The sequence below is a fragment of the Salmo salar genome, chromosome ssa13 (genome assembly GCF_905237065.1).
Source record: "Salmo salar chromosome ssa13, Ssal_v3.1, whole genome shotgun sequence".
Classification (NCBI taxonomy): domain Eukaryota; kingdom Metazoa; phylum Chordata; class Actinopteri; order Salmoniformes; family Salmonidae; genus Salmo; species Salmo salar.
The window spans coordinates 53,771,574-53,787,137 of NC_059454.1; the positions used below are offsets into that span (position 1 = coordinate 53,771,574).

General features: G+C 39.7%; 1 protein-coding gene across 1 annotated transcript; it reads right to left on the reverse strand.

Annotated features, from left to right (window-relative positions):
* Nucleotides 1–304: 304 nt before the first annotated feature.
* On the reverse strand, nt 305–1,543 carry LOC106567474 (insulin). Its single transcript, XM_014136745.2, has 3 exons — nt 1,474–1,543; nt 896–1,082; nt 305–601 (listed from the first exon to the last, which is right to left on the reverse strand). The coding sequence occupies exons 2-3, from the start codon at nt 1,068–1,070 to the stop codon at nt 459–461; spliced, it is 318 nt and encodes a 105-aa protein (XP_013992220.2). The 5' UTR covers nt 1,071–1,082; nt 1,474–1,543; the 3' UTR covers nt 305–458.
* Nucleotides 1,544–15,564: the final 14,021 nt, after the last annotated feature.

Below are 15,564 nucleotides of genomic sequence, written 5' to 3' on the forward strand. Positions count from 1 at the left end.
CACTGACTGATGTTAGCAAAGAGCATAATAGATTTGAAAACACTGTAACATTAGTTGATTATGATAAGGTAGACGGTCAAAAGAATGCAATACCGGGAGAAATAGGGGTCATTGTGCAAGGCCGCTCTTAACTGCATAGTACCACAATCGAGGCAACTAAGAGGACATGATATGAACATGTCTGAATTACCGCAATATGCATTTACAATATCATGTAAACTCAAAACCACAAATTGCACAGAAGTCATAGTAGCCTACTCAGAACATAAGGCCCATTCACTAAAGCAAAACTCAAATTCCTTGCTAATTTTATATTATTTTATTTTCTGTGAAAAATAAAACACGTCTAGACCATTTCTTGTTTGCATTACATGTTTGCAAATCTTTGAAATAGGATGCTGTCTCTGAGAATTTGACCGTGGCAGTGGGTGAAAGCAGGCTAAGTGGTGCGACAGGCCTCAGTTGCAGTAGTTCTGCAGGTCGAAGATGTTGCAGGGCTTGTGACAGCACTGCTCTACACTACCTCTCTTTACCATCATCTCCATCTGGTCTTTGAAGGGGAACTCTTCGTCCTCCTGGGCTGATTTTGGAGAGAGGAACCCTGCAAGAGGAGAAAAATATTTTGAGTGAGTGCTATACCACAACATAAACCAGCATATGTTGTATGGACTACTGTATATGCCTTTTCCTGTGTCTCATCCTTGCCTTCACATTCATTTAAATATTTGTAGGTTTTACATTGTTCCACAACATTGTTCTTCATAGTGACCCTGAGTTTCCTACATGCTATTTCTACACACACAAAAACAGGAAAGCATCTTGTGGTCTTAGATCAAGTTGAGTATTCGAGCAGCTATGAAGTCTTTGAATTCAGACAGTGCTAGAGGTGTCTTGCCTATAAGGGGATCCACATCTCTCTTTGGGTTGTAAAATAATCCTTTCTCTCCACACACCAGATAGAGGGCGTCCACCAGGTGAGAGCCACACAGGTGCTGGACAGCTGCAGCGTCTGCCCCGGGGGAGAGTGCCAGCAGCACCAGCAGAGACGCAGCTTGGAGCCAGAAGGCCATAGTGATGGTAGGCTGGAGGAAGGAAACACAATGAAACAGATATATTCACACTGCTTACAGTACACTATGGGAGCTTCATGCAATGTATGAGAACAATCTCTATTCTAGTTCTTGGATTGATATTACTCATTTTGTGTGATGCTGACGACCCATATCCTGTCTATATGTTGTCATTCAGTATGTTCTAAAATAAACCATATCCCTACATCAACAAAACTACAGTTATTGGGTACTAGATGAAGTAAAGTACATAGTACATAGAAATACATTTGTTCAACAAAAACGGTAAGAGTTCTGAGGCATTTTCATATTCCAGTTGCATTTACATCCCCAAGATCTACCACTCTAACCCTACTGTTGTTCCCAATCCTCCAGTGAAACACATAGACCCCTAAGCTCTTACCTATGGAGTTGTTGGTGGTGAAGAAGCTCTGTAGAAGAGTAGCAAAAATGCTGAGAGAAGAATTACCTGAGGCAGAACACCAGGTCATCTCCCCATTTATACCCCTGGAGCAGACGGGTCTCGGAACAAGGGCCTGTGGTCTTTGCCAGCGTCAGCGGAAAAAAGAGAAGTCACTCAATGAAATCAAATGGTAAGTGGCAATCCAATTGTTCGCCTCGTTAGGCATGTTTGTCTTACTGAGTGACATTAGTGGTCCAAGCAGAGGGCCAGTGAATCGGACATAACTAATGTGACCTGTGTCTGAGATGTACAGAGGATTTCAGGGATTGGTGACCTATGTATTGGCTACCTGCTCCTGATTCAGCCATGCTAAAGAGCATAGGAGGTGTTTGTTTGAAGAAGATAGTGAGAGACAGCTGGTGGCTCAATGAGTGTCCTTTGCATCAGTTTTTGGAGGTGAAGGTACTTACCATGACCTGTTGTGATGTTAGCAGGATATTTCATGTTGACACATTGCCCATTTAACAGAGTCAGATCATTTTGTGACAACTTTTTCCATGATGCACTCACTAAGTTCTTGTCATGGCTAGCTTTACAATGATGGCAATAAAACAAATATTCTTGGCTCAGTCAGTGTGACGAGAAATGAACTTTCCGAGAACATTAATTTGTATAATGTTTCAATGTAGTTGCCATAACTACATTTAGTTGGTTTTGATGAGGCAACAGCAGTATTGACCCAACAACCTCCAGTATTCTGATGAAAAGGTGTGCAGTGCATAACATTTGATTCTGTTTTTGCCGGGCCTCCTTCTACAGAAAAATCTATATTGCACAATATTATCCACAAAATGCAACACAATCGTATTCTAACAGAGCTAAAACTACTGCAAGTGGGCTGCATCGCATCAGCATCCCCTCCAGTAGTACTGCTGAGTACCAGCAGGTGTTACACTTGTCTCACAGAACACAACCTTTGACTCCCCCCTCCTCTCTCAAGTTTGCTGTCAGTACAAATGATGGCTAAAGGTTCTATGGATTTTTTAGCTTTTCTTAAAGTAAATAATAAAAAATATATATAATATACTGTTTGCTCATACCCAAATAAATTCGTTCTCCTTGTACTTGTGGACAATTCATACATTTGAGAAAAAACACTGAGTAAAACCCCATCTCAAACTTGTTTTTTAAACAAACTGTTAAAAAAAACACAATTTGCTTGTATAATGCAATCATCCTCTTTGGCCGAGACAGGCCCGTATGTGATTGGCCCAGCAGCTTTAAAAATGTTTTCAAATTTTTTTTGGTCCCGAAATGGTCGCCTAAAATGGTCAGGATGCTGTGTCATGATCCCCGGGCGGTTTTGTCTAGTTCCCGGTTTGTCCCGGGGACATCCCTGAGGATGTTTTTAGGACATTCTTGGAATGATGTGTCATGGTCCCCTGGAGGTTTTGTCTTATTCCTGGTTTGTTCCAGGGAAATCCTCAAGGACTTTTATAGGACGCTCTTAGAATGTTCTGTCATGGTCCCGTGGAGGTTTTTGTCTAGTTCCCGGCTTGTTCCGGGGACGTCACCCACTGGTTGTAAAGAAACATACTATCCCCACCCAAAAAAGGTCACACTTTATTTGGATAGTCCAGATTTTCCATCTGTAGATGTTCTACATATGGTCACACTATCAACAAACTATCTGTTGATAAGCAACTGCTTGCTAAGGTTACAGTTAGGGTTAGGTTTATAATAAGGTTTAGGGTAAGGGTTAAGGTTAGGGCTAGGGTTAGGGTAAGGGTTAAGTTTAGGGTTAGGGTTAAGATTAGGGTTAGAACCAGTGTTAGGGTTAGCAGATAATTAGTTGAAATGTTACTGATAGTCTGTAGAGCATCTACACATTCTACCCAGGGCACGGCCATCCTAGCTTCCGAAGAACCCGTTTGGTCACCCCTTGTTACTGTTGCCAAGCCCATCAAGGCCCTGAATGGTGAACCATTGATCAATTCACAGTTTAGTTTTCAACTTACATACTACATTTGATACACTTTGACATACATTATTAGATTTGTGTTTATTTATTCAATAATTATTATTCAACATGTTCTCACCTGGGATTTGAACTCACAACCTCTATGGTTTACAGCATTTTGAGATTTCCTAAATTTTGCACATGTTAAAAATACAACTTAAAGGCTCAGCGCATTCAAAAGCATGATTTTCCTGTGGTTTATATGTATTTCCACACTATGTTGGAATAATACTATTAAATTGTGAAAATTATGATAACGCCCTTTTAGTATAAGAGTTGCCTGAAATTTCAGCTTATTTTGTTGCGATGGAGTTTTGGCCTGCTTGGTGATGTCACCAGGTGGTAAATTAGTTAAAGACAGTGAGTTCCAAACCTCTCTGCCAATCACAGCTAGTTTTCAGTTTTCCTCTCCCAAGTCAAACCACGCCCAGACAGTCCTATAAAACGTATTGCTTGAGATATTGGTCTTTGTTAAGAAGCTATTTTTGTTTCTTTTTGACTATTTTAATTGAAAACAATCACAGTAAGGTACTTAACCCCCTAGAGTCAATCTAAGTAACATAATAAAAAAAGTCCCCATCAAAATCTGTCAGTTTAAGCTAGAGATATATTTTTTTGCATTGGATGTGTCTCAATCCACCACATCCGCCGATATCGCACTTCCGCATCTGCGTTAAAGGTGGCAGAGCTAGAGCGGTGTTTGTCAGACCATGAGATATCCCAGAAATCGGTCTTCTCGTGAAAACGTTTGTAGCGTCTGAATGGTTTCACCTACTAACTATTAACTACCACTCTCATGATGGTGGTCTTCGTTTTGCTCTACGACCCCCACAAGTGTCGCCTAATGTGCTTAGGATGTCCCCTGTTTGCTAGGTAGATCCTTCTTGAGACTAGGGAAGACAGGCTCAGGAGTGCACACTCAATGCACACAAAAAAGCTAGCTAGCAAGCCAAGCAATCCGCAGCTGGTGTCAGAAAAAGGACAAAGCATATGAAGCAACTTTCTCGCCAGTCACTTCTATTTGAAATGATGCGGTTTGTAAGAGTTGGCTTGCTGGCTGTTTAGAAGCAGTTAACTGTTGTTGACTGATATAGGTGGAAGCAGTAGCTAGATAGCTGGCTTCACGAACAGTGACAAACCAAAGGACAGAAACGACTCACGCTTGTGAAATAATCACTCTGCATTTATTGTGCCCTAGTAGTTCCATAGTGCATTTCCTGAATCCATCCTTACTATTTGACTTGGTGCAGCTGGGCTCGGGCAATCTGCCCCAGTGCCCCCACATGGGAGCTAATTTGAATAACCAAGGGTATGCATGTCTCATTGACAATTTTTACCAGTACATACCCAAACCACTCTGTTATTTTCTAACCGGCCAAGCAGGGGCACTGAGAAAAGCTGCTTTTTAGCATCATTAATTATAATGTTTTGGAAGGACATCTATTTAATTAATAGCGTAATACATTTTAGGTAATATTTCATTAAAAAAATATGGATCACTGGACAAATACTTTAAGACATTGTCGAAAGCTCAAGGACTAGAGTCTCAGTCTTCTCAAAAATTACATCTTCTCAAACCATCATAGTTGGGTATGTGCTTACTTATTTCTGGACAAACATCTATGTGAATTAAAGGCCAGTAAAGCTCATTAGGTTGTCTTTCCAAAGGACTCAGACTTCACAAAAGCCATTAAGCCTGACTGATGTGCTTTATGAAATGAGTTCAGGGAGAGAGAACAAAAAGTAGACTTTTGTTATAAGTTTCAAAAGTGGTGTCTGATAACAATGGGCAAGATTAATAATGTTTGCTCTTTAAAGTGCTGGCAGTCTTATGAACATAATGAACAGCATAATGTAAGGAGGACAGAACTATAAATGTTTTTCTGCAAGAAAAATGTGCTTGATAATCACTGGGTTGATTAATGTACTCTATCTCACAGTGAGACCAGAGTACAGAGGCTCATCTTTAATGTTTATTTTTGTCTTGAAAGCTCAAACTGAGCAGCGCCTGTAATTTAGCACCGCTCTTGTGATGTGTGGCTGATTAGTGTGTGGGCATGACATATTGTAAAATAAAAGAAAGAAGAGTGGATTATAATTATACCTACACTCTTAGAAAAAAAAGGTGCCATAGGAGAACCCTTTGAAGAACCCTTTTTGGTTCCAAGTAGAACCCTTTTGAGTTCCATGTAGACCCCTTTCCACAGAGGGTTCTACATGGAATGCAAAACAGTTCTACCTGGAACCAAAAAGGGTTCTACCTGGAACCAAAACAAGTTATCCTATGGAGACAGCCGAAGAATCCGTTTGGAACAAAAAAAATTCTAAGTGTATTATACAGTAGGTTTAGATTTTCTAAGAACAACATTTTTTAACACTTAAACTGCCGAGCCTCACTACACCCCTTATTACGTCAATGAGCAAACAATTTTACTGCAACATTCTAACGTCTAATAAACACATTTAATATATACTATTGGGAAAATAATATTTTGGTTGTGTTTATGGAGGTCTTGGGTAACATAATATATATTTCAAGGAACACAATAGTAGTTTCAATCGTTTATTTTACTGTAGGTGATCTGCTACCCCCGTGCTCAGATGTGGAGCGCAATGGAACAGCGGTTATTCTTGGAAAAGTGATATTCTGAAATAGAGCTCATATCTTAAATTGTTTTGGGCAAAGGTAAGTGTTTTGGAAACCTCAGAATCTGCTCTGTCCTCTTCAAACTGCTTATAACACAAATTCTATTCGTGATATTGAAATTCTAACAACATATGTCTGTTAAATAGACTTATTTAGGAAAAGTCAAGGATGGAGGGCTGCGTGACTTAAAAAATTGCAGAGGTATTTACATTTTAAATTAATACGCTGTCAAAATGACTGCATCTGCGCTTCTAGTGTTAAACTCTCAGGTGTAACTTTAAAACAAACGATAAAAAACAGGGAAGATTTGCTCCTCGATCTTACTAGTAGTCCTGTTGGCAGAGTACAGTACAGTTAATGTGAAACTTGCTTCATCATGTTTTCCACTAATGCTAGGTGTATAGCTGATTGTTTACCTTGGAACTTTGAGGCTTTCTAGGATGGTAGAAGAATGATAGGATGTTCAAGGATGTTAACAGGCTTATGGAGATGACCAGAAGGTGGAATATTATTCAGCTGTGGAACATTTGCATCTACAGAACATGCATCCTCAGAGATGCTATGTGGGGATATTACCTCCACCATTGTCCACGTGAAATATAATGGGCTTAACTTGGATCTCTGTGCTTGAGAACATAACAATAATGAGATTAACCCTCAGGTCCTGTTAGTGACAGTGGGCATGAATGTACAGTATGAGAGACTACAGTAACATAATGTGGATGTGAGTTCAGCCCATGGCAGCCCGTGTCAATTCCAAGAATACCTGTTCTGTTATTTGTATGTCAAAGATCACTGCAGAGTAGCAAATGGTGGAAAGGGATGAGAGACAGCTCAACTCAATATCCTGAAGTAACTGTTTAATAGTAATACAGGCTACATGTTGATTTAGATTAATTTCAAATAGACTTTTAAAAGTTTTAAAATCCAATTGAATTCATGTAATGCTTGGCATGAAACAAGAGGAAGCCCCACACAACCTTTTGGGACAAAATATGGACTTAAATGCTACTTTATTAATTAATTCAAGGGCACATTGAATAAGGTTATACATAATTACTTGTTGAAATGGAAAGTGGCTTTTATAAATGGGACTAACCAGGTGGAGCCAAATTTTTACAAATCTTAAATTTAAATGAAATAGCAATTTTGAGTAATGACTATTTAAGCAATCATTTCAATTGTATTTTATTTAATTGTATGTGATTCAACATTTCAGTTGTTCCAAAAGTTCAAAGGTTTTTATGCTTGCCCTCCCTTACCATGTAATGAAGACACACTCAGGATCCACTGGTCTTTATATACCACTTCTGAATGAAGTCCGGAAATGAGAGAAAGAGATGGGTTGAAAGGAACTCTGATTATGAAGTTAGGTAGATTCATTGGCATCAAGGAATCTATGAAATGTCATTACTGTATGCTCTGTTCTACTAAAGTAGCCAACTGTAAGTGATACAATGATTTCCTATGTCTTTACGTCCTGTCATTTCCTTATTTCCAACTTAAGTAACTAAAATGACCCTACATGATATGAAATAGTTCTCTGGGTGACAAATCTGTTTTATCTCTTTCCTTATGTGTCATCTGTGGCTCTAGATTACCTTATGTGATCATGTCAACATATAGCATAGACATTTACATGGCAACACATTTTTATGATGAGAGAGAGGGAGAGAGGGAGAGAGAGAGATGGAGGGCTCTATTTTTAGCTGGTGCTAAGGAGGACGGAAGTGTCAAGCGCACGTTAGCCGCAATTGTGTCACGTAAAACAGGCGCACTGGCATTTTCCACCCCTTACACCAGGTTCGGCAATTTACCTGTCTAACATCATCTCGCTTGAGCTGAGGTGGGAGGGGTGGCAATATTTAAAGTGTGTCCTTAAAAACAAAAGTGCCGTTTTAATGCAGTGCTCATTATTCACAATTGAGGGAAAAAAAGAAACCCTCACACTGCTCTTTATCAAGCTTTATGCATCGGCCTCAAGACCTTCATCAAAGCTCTGAAATAGGCCTTGAAGCCGATATGTAAACCTTAATAAAGAGCAATGATACTAGCAAGATCAGTGTGCGGGTTTGCTCTATTTTCTCATCTTATTCAACTGTTACCATGCACCTGCAACACATTTTGAATCATTATTCACAATTCCCATACCTGCTTTTTCGCTTGTTCAAGTAGGCTATCCATCCCCATTTTCAAAGAGCGCCCCTCATCTGATTACCAAAGACACGATCCTCCAAACTATTGTATTCAGTCCTCCTATAATGCCATACCAACGGTACATAGGCAACGATACAATTGACAGGAGCCTAGTATTGTGTATAGTGCGAATGTTATGAGTAAAGACATTTAGGCCTACCTGTCCGCACAGTGCCATGGAACAAGAGAAGCGATTTAAGATATCATGCTTCTGACTCATGCCATTTTTTTTTATTTGATTAAAAAAGAAACTTATTAGAAAGATTCACCGTCCATGGGTTTATGGTGAGAACGTCCATGGCTCGAATGCGGCGAAATCTAGTCTGCTATTTCTGGAAAAGCTGGAATATGATCTGTAAGATGGCTCCATGATGTTTATAAAACATTACATTTGCGATCAGCACATTCAGCCTTTCTCTTTATATTGGATCTTTATCCAGCAAAAGTTGGGATGTGCATACAACTGTTTGGATGTGTGTAAAACCGTCCATAGTCTAAGTTGTCTTGTCTTTACTATATGCCCCCGGGAAGCAATTGTGGTACCTGTAACTGTATTTAAACAGACTATTCAAAACAAGTTATTATTTTGTTTTTAATAGAATCTGATTAGAATTATACACTGTCTTTTAAGGCTGTATAAAGAGCCAAGTGAATTTAATCTCGCTTATTGATTACGTTTGGCATGTCCATGTCCAGACTACGATTTAGAGTAGGCCTATCCCTTATATCACTGCTAATGCCATAGCCTATGTTGAACAATGTATTTCCATTTTGAAGCAATGCAGTTAGAACAATGTGGACTGCAAACATGTTCAACATATTTAGCAAATATGGGACAGGCTATTTAACGAACAAGGCTATGACGGACTAGCATTCGTATTGAAGTTGATGACAATGCAATGCATAAAATACCCTAAATACACAATTCGAAGCAGCCGCATATTTAGCCATGGAGCACATTCTGATTGGCCAGTGAGGGGCCAAGCCTCAACAAGCCCACAACATATTCATTCATCAAAACCCATCCCTTTCGCGCCACTGCCAGCTACTGAGCCCATAATTCTGCTTATGAAAAAAGCAAAAATGTTTCTGACACACCCCCGAACCTATAGCGCTACTACCAGCACTAACATTTATCATTGCGTTAGGTTTATTAAAATAGAGCCAGGAGAGAGAGATATGTGTATGTGCTGACGTGTCATCCATATGCAATTGGCTCAGAACAGGGCAGCATGTCTGGCCCTTTTAATGTACACAGAGACCTAATGTTAATAATATGCATGTCAATCTCTCCTGGCTCAAAGTGGAGGAGAGATTGACTTCATCACTACTTGTATTTATGAGAGGTATTGACATGTTGAATGCACCAAGCTGTCTGTCTGAACTACTGGCACACAGCTTGGAAACCCATGCATTCCACAGAAGACATGCCACAAGAGGTCTCTTCACAGTCCCCAAGACTATGGGAGGCAAACAGTACTACATAGAGCCATGACTACATGGAACTCTATTCCACATCAAGTAACTGATGCAAGCAGTAAAATTAGATTAAAAAAAAACTGATAAAAAAAACACCTTATGGAACAGTGGGGACTGTGAAGCAACACAAACATAGGCACAGACACATGCATACACACGATAGCATATGCAGTATACACATGGATTTAGTACTGTAGATATGTGCTAGATATGTGGTAGTGGTGGAGTACGGGCCTGAGGGCACACAGTGAGTTGTGAAATCTGTGAATGTATTGAAATGTTTATAAAATTGTATTAACAGCCTTAATTTTACTGGACACCAGGAAGGCACCAGGAAGGCAAAGCGTCAATACAGGACTAAGATTAAATCGTACTACACAGGCGCCGACGCTCGTTGGATGTGGCAGGGCTTGCAAATTATTACAGACTACAAAGGGAAGCACAGCCGAGAGCTGCCCAGTGACACGAGCCTACCAGATGAGCTAAATAACTTCTATGCTCGCGTCGAGGCAAGTAACACTGAAACATGCATGAGCGTGTTCCGGACGACTGTGTGATCACACTCTCCGCAGCCGATGTGGGTAAGAGTTTCAAACAGGTCAACATTCACAAGGCCACAGGGCCAGACGGATTACCAGAACGTGTACTCAAACAATCAATCAAATGTATTTATAAAGCCCTTCTTGCATCACCATCAAACTAACATGGTCCAAGCATACCAAGACAGTCGTGAAGAGGGCACGACAAAACCTATCCCCCCTCAGGAGACTGAAAGGATTTGGCATGGGTCCTCAGATCCTCAAAAGGTTTTACAGCTGCATCATCAAGAGCATCCTGATGGGTTGCATCACTGCCTGGTATGGCAACTGCTCGGCCTCCAACCGTAAGGCACTACAGAGGGTAGTGTGTACGGCCCAGTACATCACTGGAGCCAAGCTTCCTGCCATCCAGGACCTCTATACCAGGCGGTGTCAGAGGAAGGCCCTACAAATTGTCAAAGACTCCAGCCACCCTAGTCATAGACTGTTCTCTCTGCTACCGCACGGCAAGCGGTACCAGAGCAAAAAGTCTAGGTCCAAGAGGCTCCTAAATAGCTTCTACCCCCAAGCCATAAGACCTCTGAATAGCTAATAAAATGGCTACCCAGACTATTTGCATTTTCCAACCACTGTGTCTTTGTGAGATGCAGAATAGGTGAACAGATGATCTCCGCATGTGTGTTTCCCACCGTGAAGCACGGAGGAGGAGGTGTGATGGTGTGGGGGTGCTTTACTGGTGGCACTGTCTGTGATTCATTTAGAATTCAAGGCACACTTAACCAGTATGGCTACCACAGCATTCTGCTGCTACCACAGCAGTCATCTGGTTTGCACTTAGTGGGACTAGCATTTTTTTTTCAACAGGACAATGACCCAACACACCTCCAGGCTGTGTAAGGGCTATTTGACAAAGAAGGAGAGTGATGGAGTGCTGTATAAAATGACCTGGCCTCAACAATCACATGACCTCAACCCAATGGAGATGGATTGGGATGAGTTGGACTGCAGAGTGAAGGAAAAGCAGCCAAGAAGTGCTCAGAATATTTGGGAATTCCTTCAAGACTGTTGGAAAAGCATTCCAGGTGAAACTGGTTGAGAGAATGCCAAGAGTGTGTAAAGCTGTCGGCAAGGCAAAGGGGGGCTACTTTGAAGAATCCCAAATATAAAATATATTTTGATTTGTTTAACACTTTTTTGGTTCCTACATGATTCCATATGTGTTATTTCATAGTTTTTACTTTTAACTGGCACTGTATATACATATATACACAGTATCTAATGGTGTGTATAGACAGTATGGGCAGTATATGAATTGATAATTAGTGTACAGCAGTAGTTATAAAGGATGAGCCATGACTAGTATGCAGTATATACAAATAAAGTGGGTAAAACAGTATGTAAACATTATTAAAGTGACCAGTGTTTTTGGTTACTACATGAATCCATGTGTTATTTCATATTTTTATGTCTTGACTATTATCCTACGATGTAGAAAATAGTCAAAATAAATAAAAACCCTAGAAAATGATATGTATGTCCTAACTTTTGACTCGTACTGTACTTTATACACTACCTGTCAAAAGTTTGGACTCACCTACTCATTGAAGGGTTTTTCTTTATTTTTACTATTTTTCCAAATATTTCCAAATATTTTTCCAAATATTTCCAGTTCTAATATGTTACAATCAGAACATTTCACCGTTGATAGCAGCAGATATGGAGAAAGCGTGAAAATGTACCTACCTTTGCCGTGTGCTGTCACACTTGCAAGTAATTACAAATTATTACTGTATTGAAGTGGTCTGTTTCGTTCTTCGACTTGACAGTTTCTACATTAGAACAATAGACTGAAGTTTTAATTGGCTTTGAGAAAACTCAACACAACAGTCAGTGCTTTGTTCTGCATTCATTTTGAACTTTAGCGATAGATAACATATTTTCAAACAAAACACACACAAAAATCTCTCTTTAAAAACCTAAGTGGTTAATGTGTCGTTAATTGTCTGGCATACGCAACCGTTTGATGGAGGATATTATAATACCAGATCAGAGAAAGACGATAAAACAGCAGAGGATTTAATAAGCATCTTGCATTTTGGCTAAATTATCACTCCCACATTGCACACAGTAACTAAGATAATTTAATTTTATGATCTCATATCATTGGATCTCTCCATTTAAAGGGATTGGCATTTTTATATATAATGATAATCATTGGATTCTGCCCAGGGGTTTAATCAGAAATAATGTGTGTGTGTTCCAAAAGCTATATGACAAATGTATCATAGAATAGAGAGATGGGCTAAGGCTATTATAGATGGTTTGAGGGGAAGGTATATGACTTCAGGAAATGAGTTGTAGAAATGTTGTTGATCATGTTTTTCTGCACAATAATCTCCACAGTGGGCGAGGAGACTGTGATTGGCATTTCATCAATACCAGGATCTTCTGATGATGACTCCTACAGTATATGAGAGATTTGTTCCTGTCAACATTTCCTCTTTTCAAGATCTGCTGCAGTTGCGATAAAAGTTTGAAAGAAGTTTGAACTGCCTGAACTTATAAGAGGTCACTCAATTACCTTATCTAAGCCAAACGTGTACAGTATGACCTTAGATGTCATTGGGTTATTTTGCTTTAGGCCCATGGTTCCTTGATTTCATTGAATCCATTCTCAGTCCTTGGTAGCCTTCAACGTGGCACTCTTTGTTCAGCCACATTTTCTGGATTTACAGTAAATTGGATTATCAAGTGTGTATCAGATGCTCTTGTTAGTCTTGTGAATGTAATACTACTGTAATTAGTCACCATAGACTCTTAAGTATCAACATGTCTTTGTCAATGCTGCTTCATTATTCAGAGTCGTTCCACAACTTCCACAGTGATTAGAGTTCTGCTTAAAGTTGCTTGGCAAGATGTGACTAAGTAACTGAGACATTATTTTGACAGCCTCAAGGTGACTTCACACTATAGGATCTCTATCTAATACATTTATTCTTCAGGTTGAGACAGAAAGTCAGTGACTTTAGCAGCATATCCAAAACAGACTATCTAAGCAAATGATCTCAGTATCACTTTATGATTTGCATATAGATGGCACATTTCTGGGAAGTTAAGCACCTAATGCCTCAGACTGTAAATGTACCCATTTTAGGACTGTTTTCTTACCTGCCTTTATTTTGACGCAGCTTGATTATATTTTCAGATATCTCATTTGGAGAAGAAATATGGTTAGGTTGTTTTTGTCAAACTTGCAAATATGTACAGTATATATTTGTCTTGTCAGACTACAACAGTAAGATGAGATTAATGTTAGCTGCTAACTCTTAGTATCATTGGTGCTACAGTATACTGCTGTAATACTATCTTAAGTATTTTAATACTATGTTGTTTGCTATTCATTTTTATATTTCAAGAAAACGAATTGATGTTCATCCTCATATTCCACAGTATTCTGCAGTATTTCAACTGGCAATCCAAATTAGGCCATCAGTGCGATTCAGCTTTTCATGATGAGGCTCGCTTTCACTTGGCATTCTGCTGTTGGCCATCTTTCTTAAGTGTCAGGGAATTGAGTATACTTCAAGGAGCCTATCATCAATGATTTTCAGCACATCAAATGAGAATTTTCCCTCACCCCCACCCTTCCTCCTCTCTCCCTCTTCTCTCGCTCCCTTTCCTTTTCCCTCGCCATCTCTCTTTACCCTCTCCCTAGCCCTGTAGATTGACATTGTGTAGCTTGACCATTTTAATCAAGCACTTAACATACTTTTAATTTAGAATGGAAGTGACATTGAGAACAGGCTATCCTGAAATCCAGGTCCATCACTGCAGAATTTGTATTGCTTCTATGTTAGATATCACTGTCACTGATCAATCAAGTCAGAACCCTGTTTATGATATATTACGAGGTCAGCACACAGACAGGGCAGCATGAGAGGAACAAACCATTGATTAAAGCATTACTTTACAGCTAAAAGACTATGGAAAGTGTCTAGATGCTTTCCATTATCAATTTTGTTGAACAGCTTCATTCTAACATGGACATATGACAGGAAACCGATAGAAATGTCAGGGAGGGAGGTTTTTCCAAATGTCCAATTTCACAACTTGGTTTGTAACAGTGCTACCTTTCAAAGGGTCAACTCTGTACTTTTTTTTACAAGATGACTGGCAAGAAAGGTTTGCATGGCAAATGGTTGCTAAATGAGTTTTCAAGTTTATCTTTTGAGTCTGAAGTCCTCTCACATACAGTACGTCTACAAGTGATTAAGACCTGCAATATTGCCAGAGTAATGCTTGCCCTAAAGTCAATTGGATCATTTCAAATTTCAGTCACTATCCCAAAATAATTCACAGTTGTTCTACACTGCAAGCTAAAACCACTGGAAAATGTTGGGCTATTGTCCTTGCGGTATAGACACTGTGAGATTTCAAACAGACAGGTACACAACAGGCTGATGTTTTTGCTCTGACACGTATTGAGAGAGTGTTTGCCGCAACAGAAACCATTCTCCAGCAGAGAGAAATGAGCAGGTGTACATTTGGTGTCCGTTATCATTTTCCCAGTTACACTTGAGCTGAATTCTCCAAGAAAACCATATTGTTTCCATTGGTTAGATATTGATTGGACTCCTCAATGCTATTACATCTTCAGCACTATTATGCTTGCCTGAGGAAGCAAAGTAATTTCACAGCTTGTGTTGTAAATGCTAAAGTAAGCTGCATTTAATGTAGCTCTGCCTGTCCAAGTCCTTTGCCTGAGGGGTTAGTCTTTTGTACTCTACAGAAATATCTATTTAACTGGGCAAAGATGGCTGCTTACTCTCCTAAGGCCAGCATTGTGGTGGATGGTGGCAGGGCCGGCACGGGTGTCCCGGGGGCCCTAGGCGAGAGCTTGGTTCTGGTAAACCATTCTAGTTTACAGTACTTGGACAGCATCATTAACAATGAGTACTGGAATAGGCCTATATTCATTAGGTTCAAATATGTACTCTGGAGCAGAATTGAAATCATAAACTAATTAAAGCCACAAAATGTCAGCTAATTTTCATAAAGCTGAAGGATGGGGCAACAGAAATGTAACCACTCTTGAATACATGGAGCCATGGATGCAATTAATAATAGTCCATTAGATCATGTAACGGCTGTCTGAAGAGAGAGTAGACCAAGGTGCAGCGGAGTTAGTGTTCATCTTCAGGAGTTTATTA

Coding starts and splice junctions, on each gene's coding strand:
- LOC106567474 (XM_014136745.2), bottom strand. CDS start 1,070: ATGGCCTTCTGGCTCCAAGCTGCGTCTCTGCTGGTGCTGCTGGCACTC. Junction 602..895: donor AGATGTGGATCCCCTTATAG/GCAAGACACCTC, acceptor CTCCTCTTGCAG/GGTTCCTCTCTCCAAAATCA.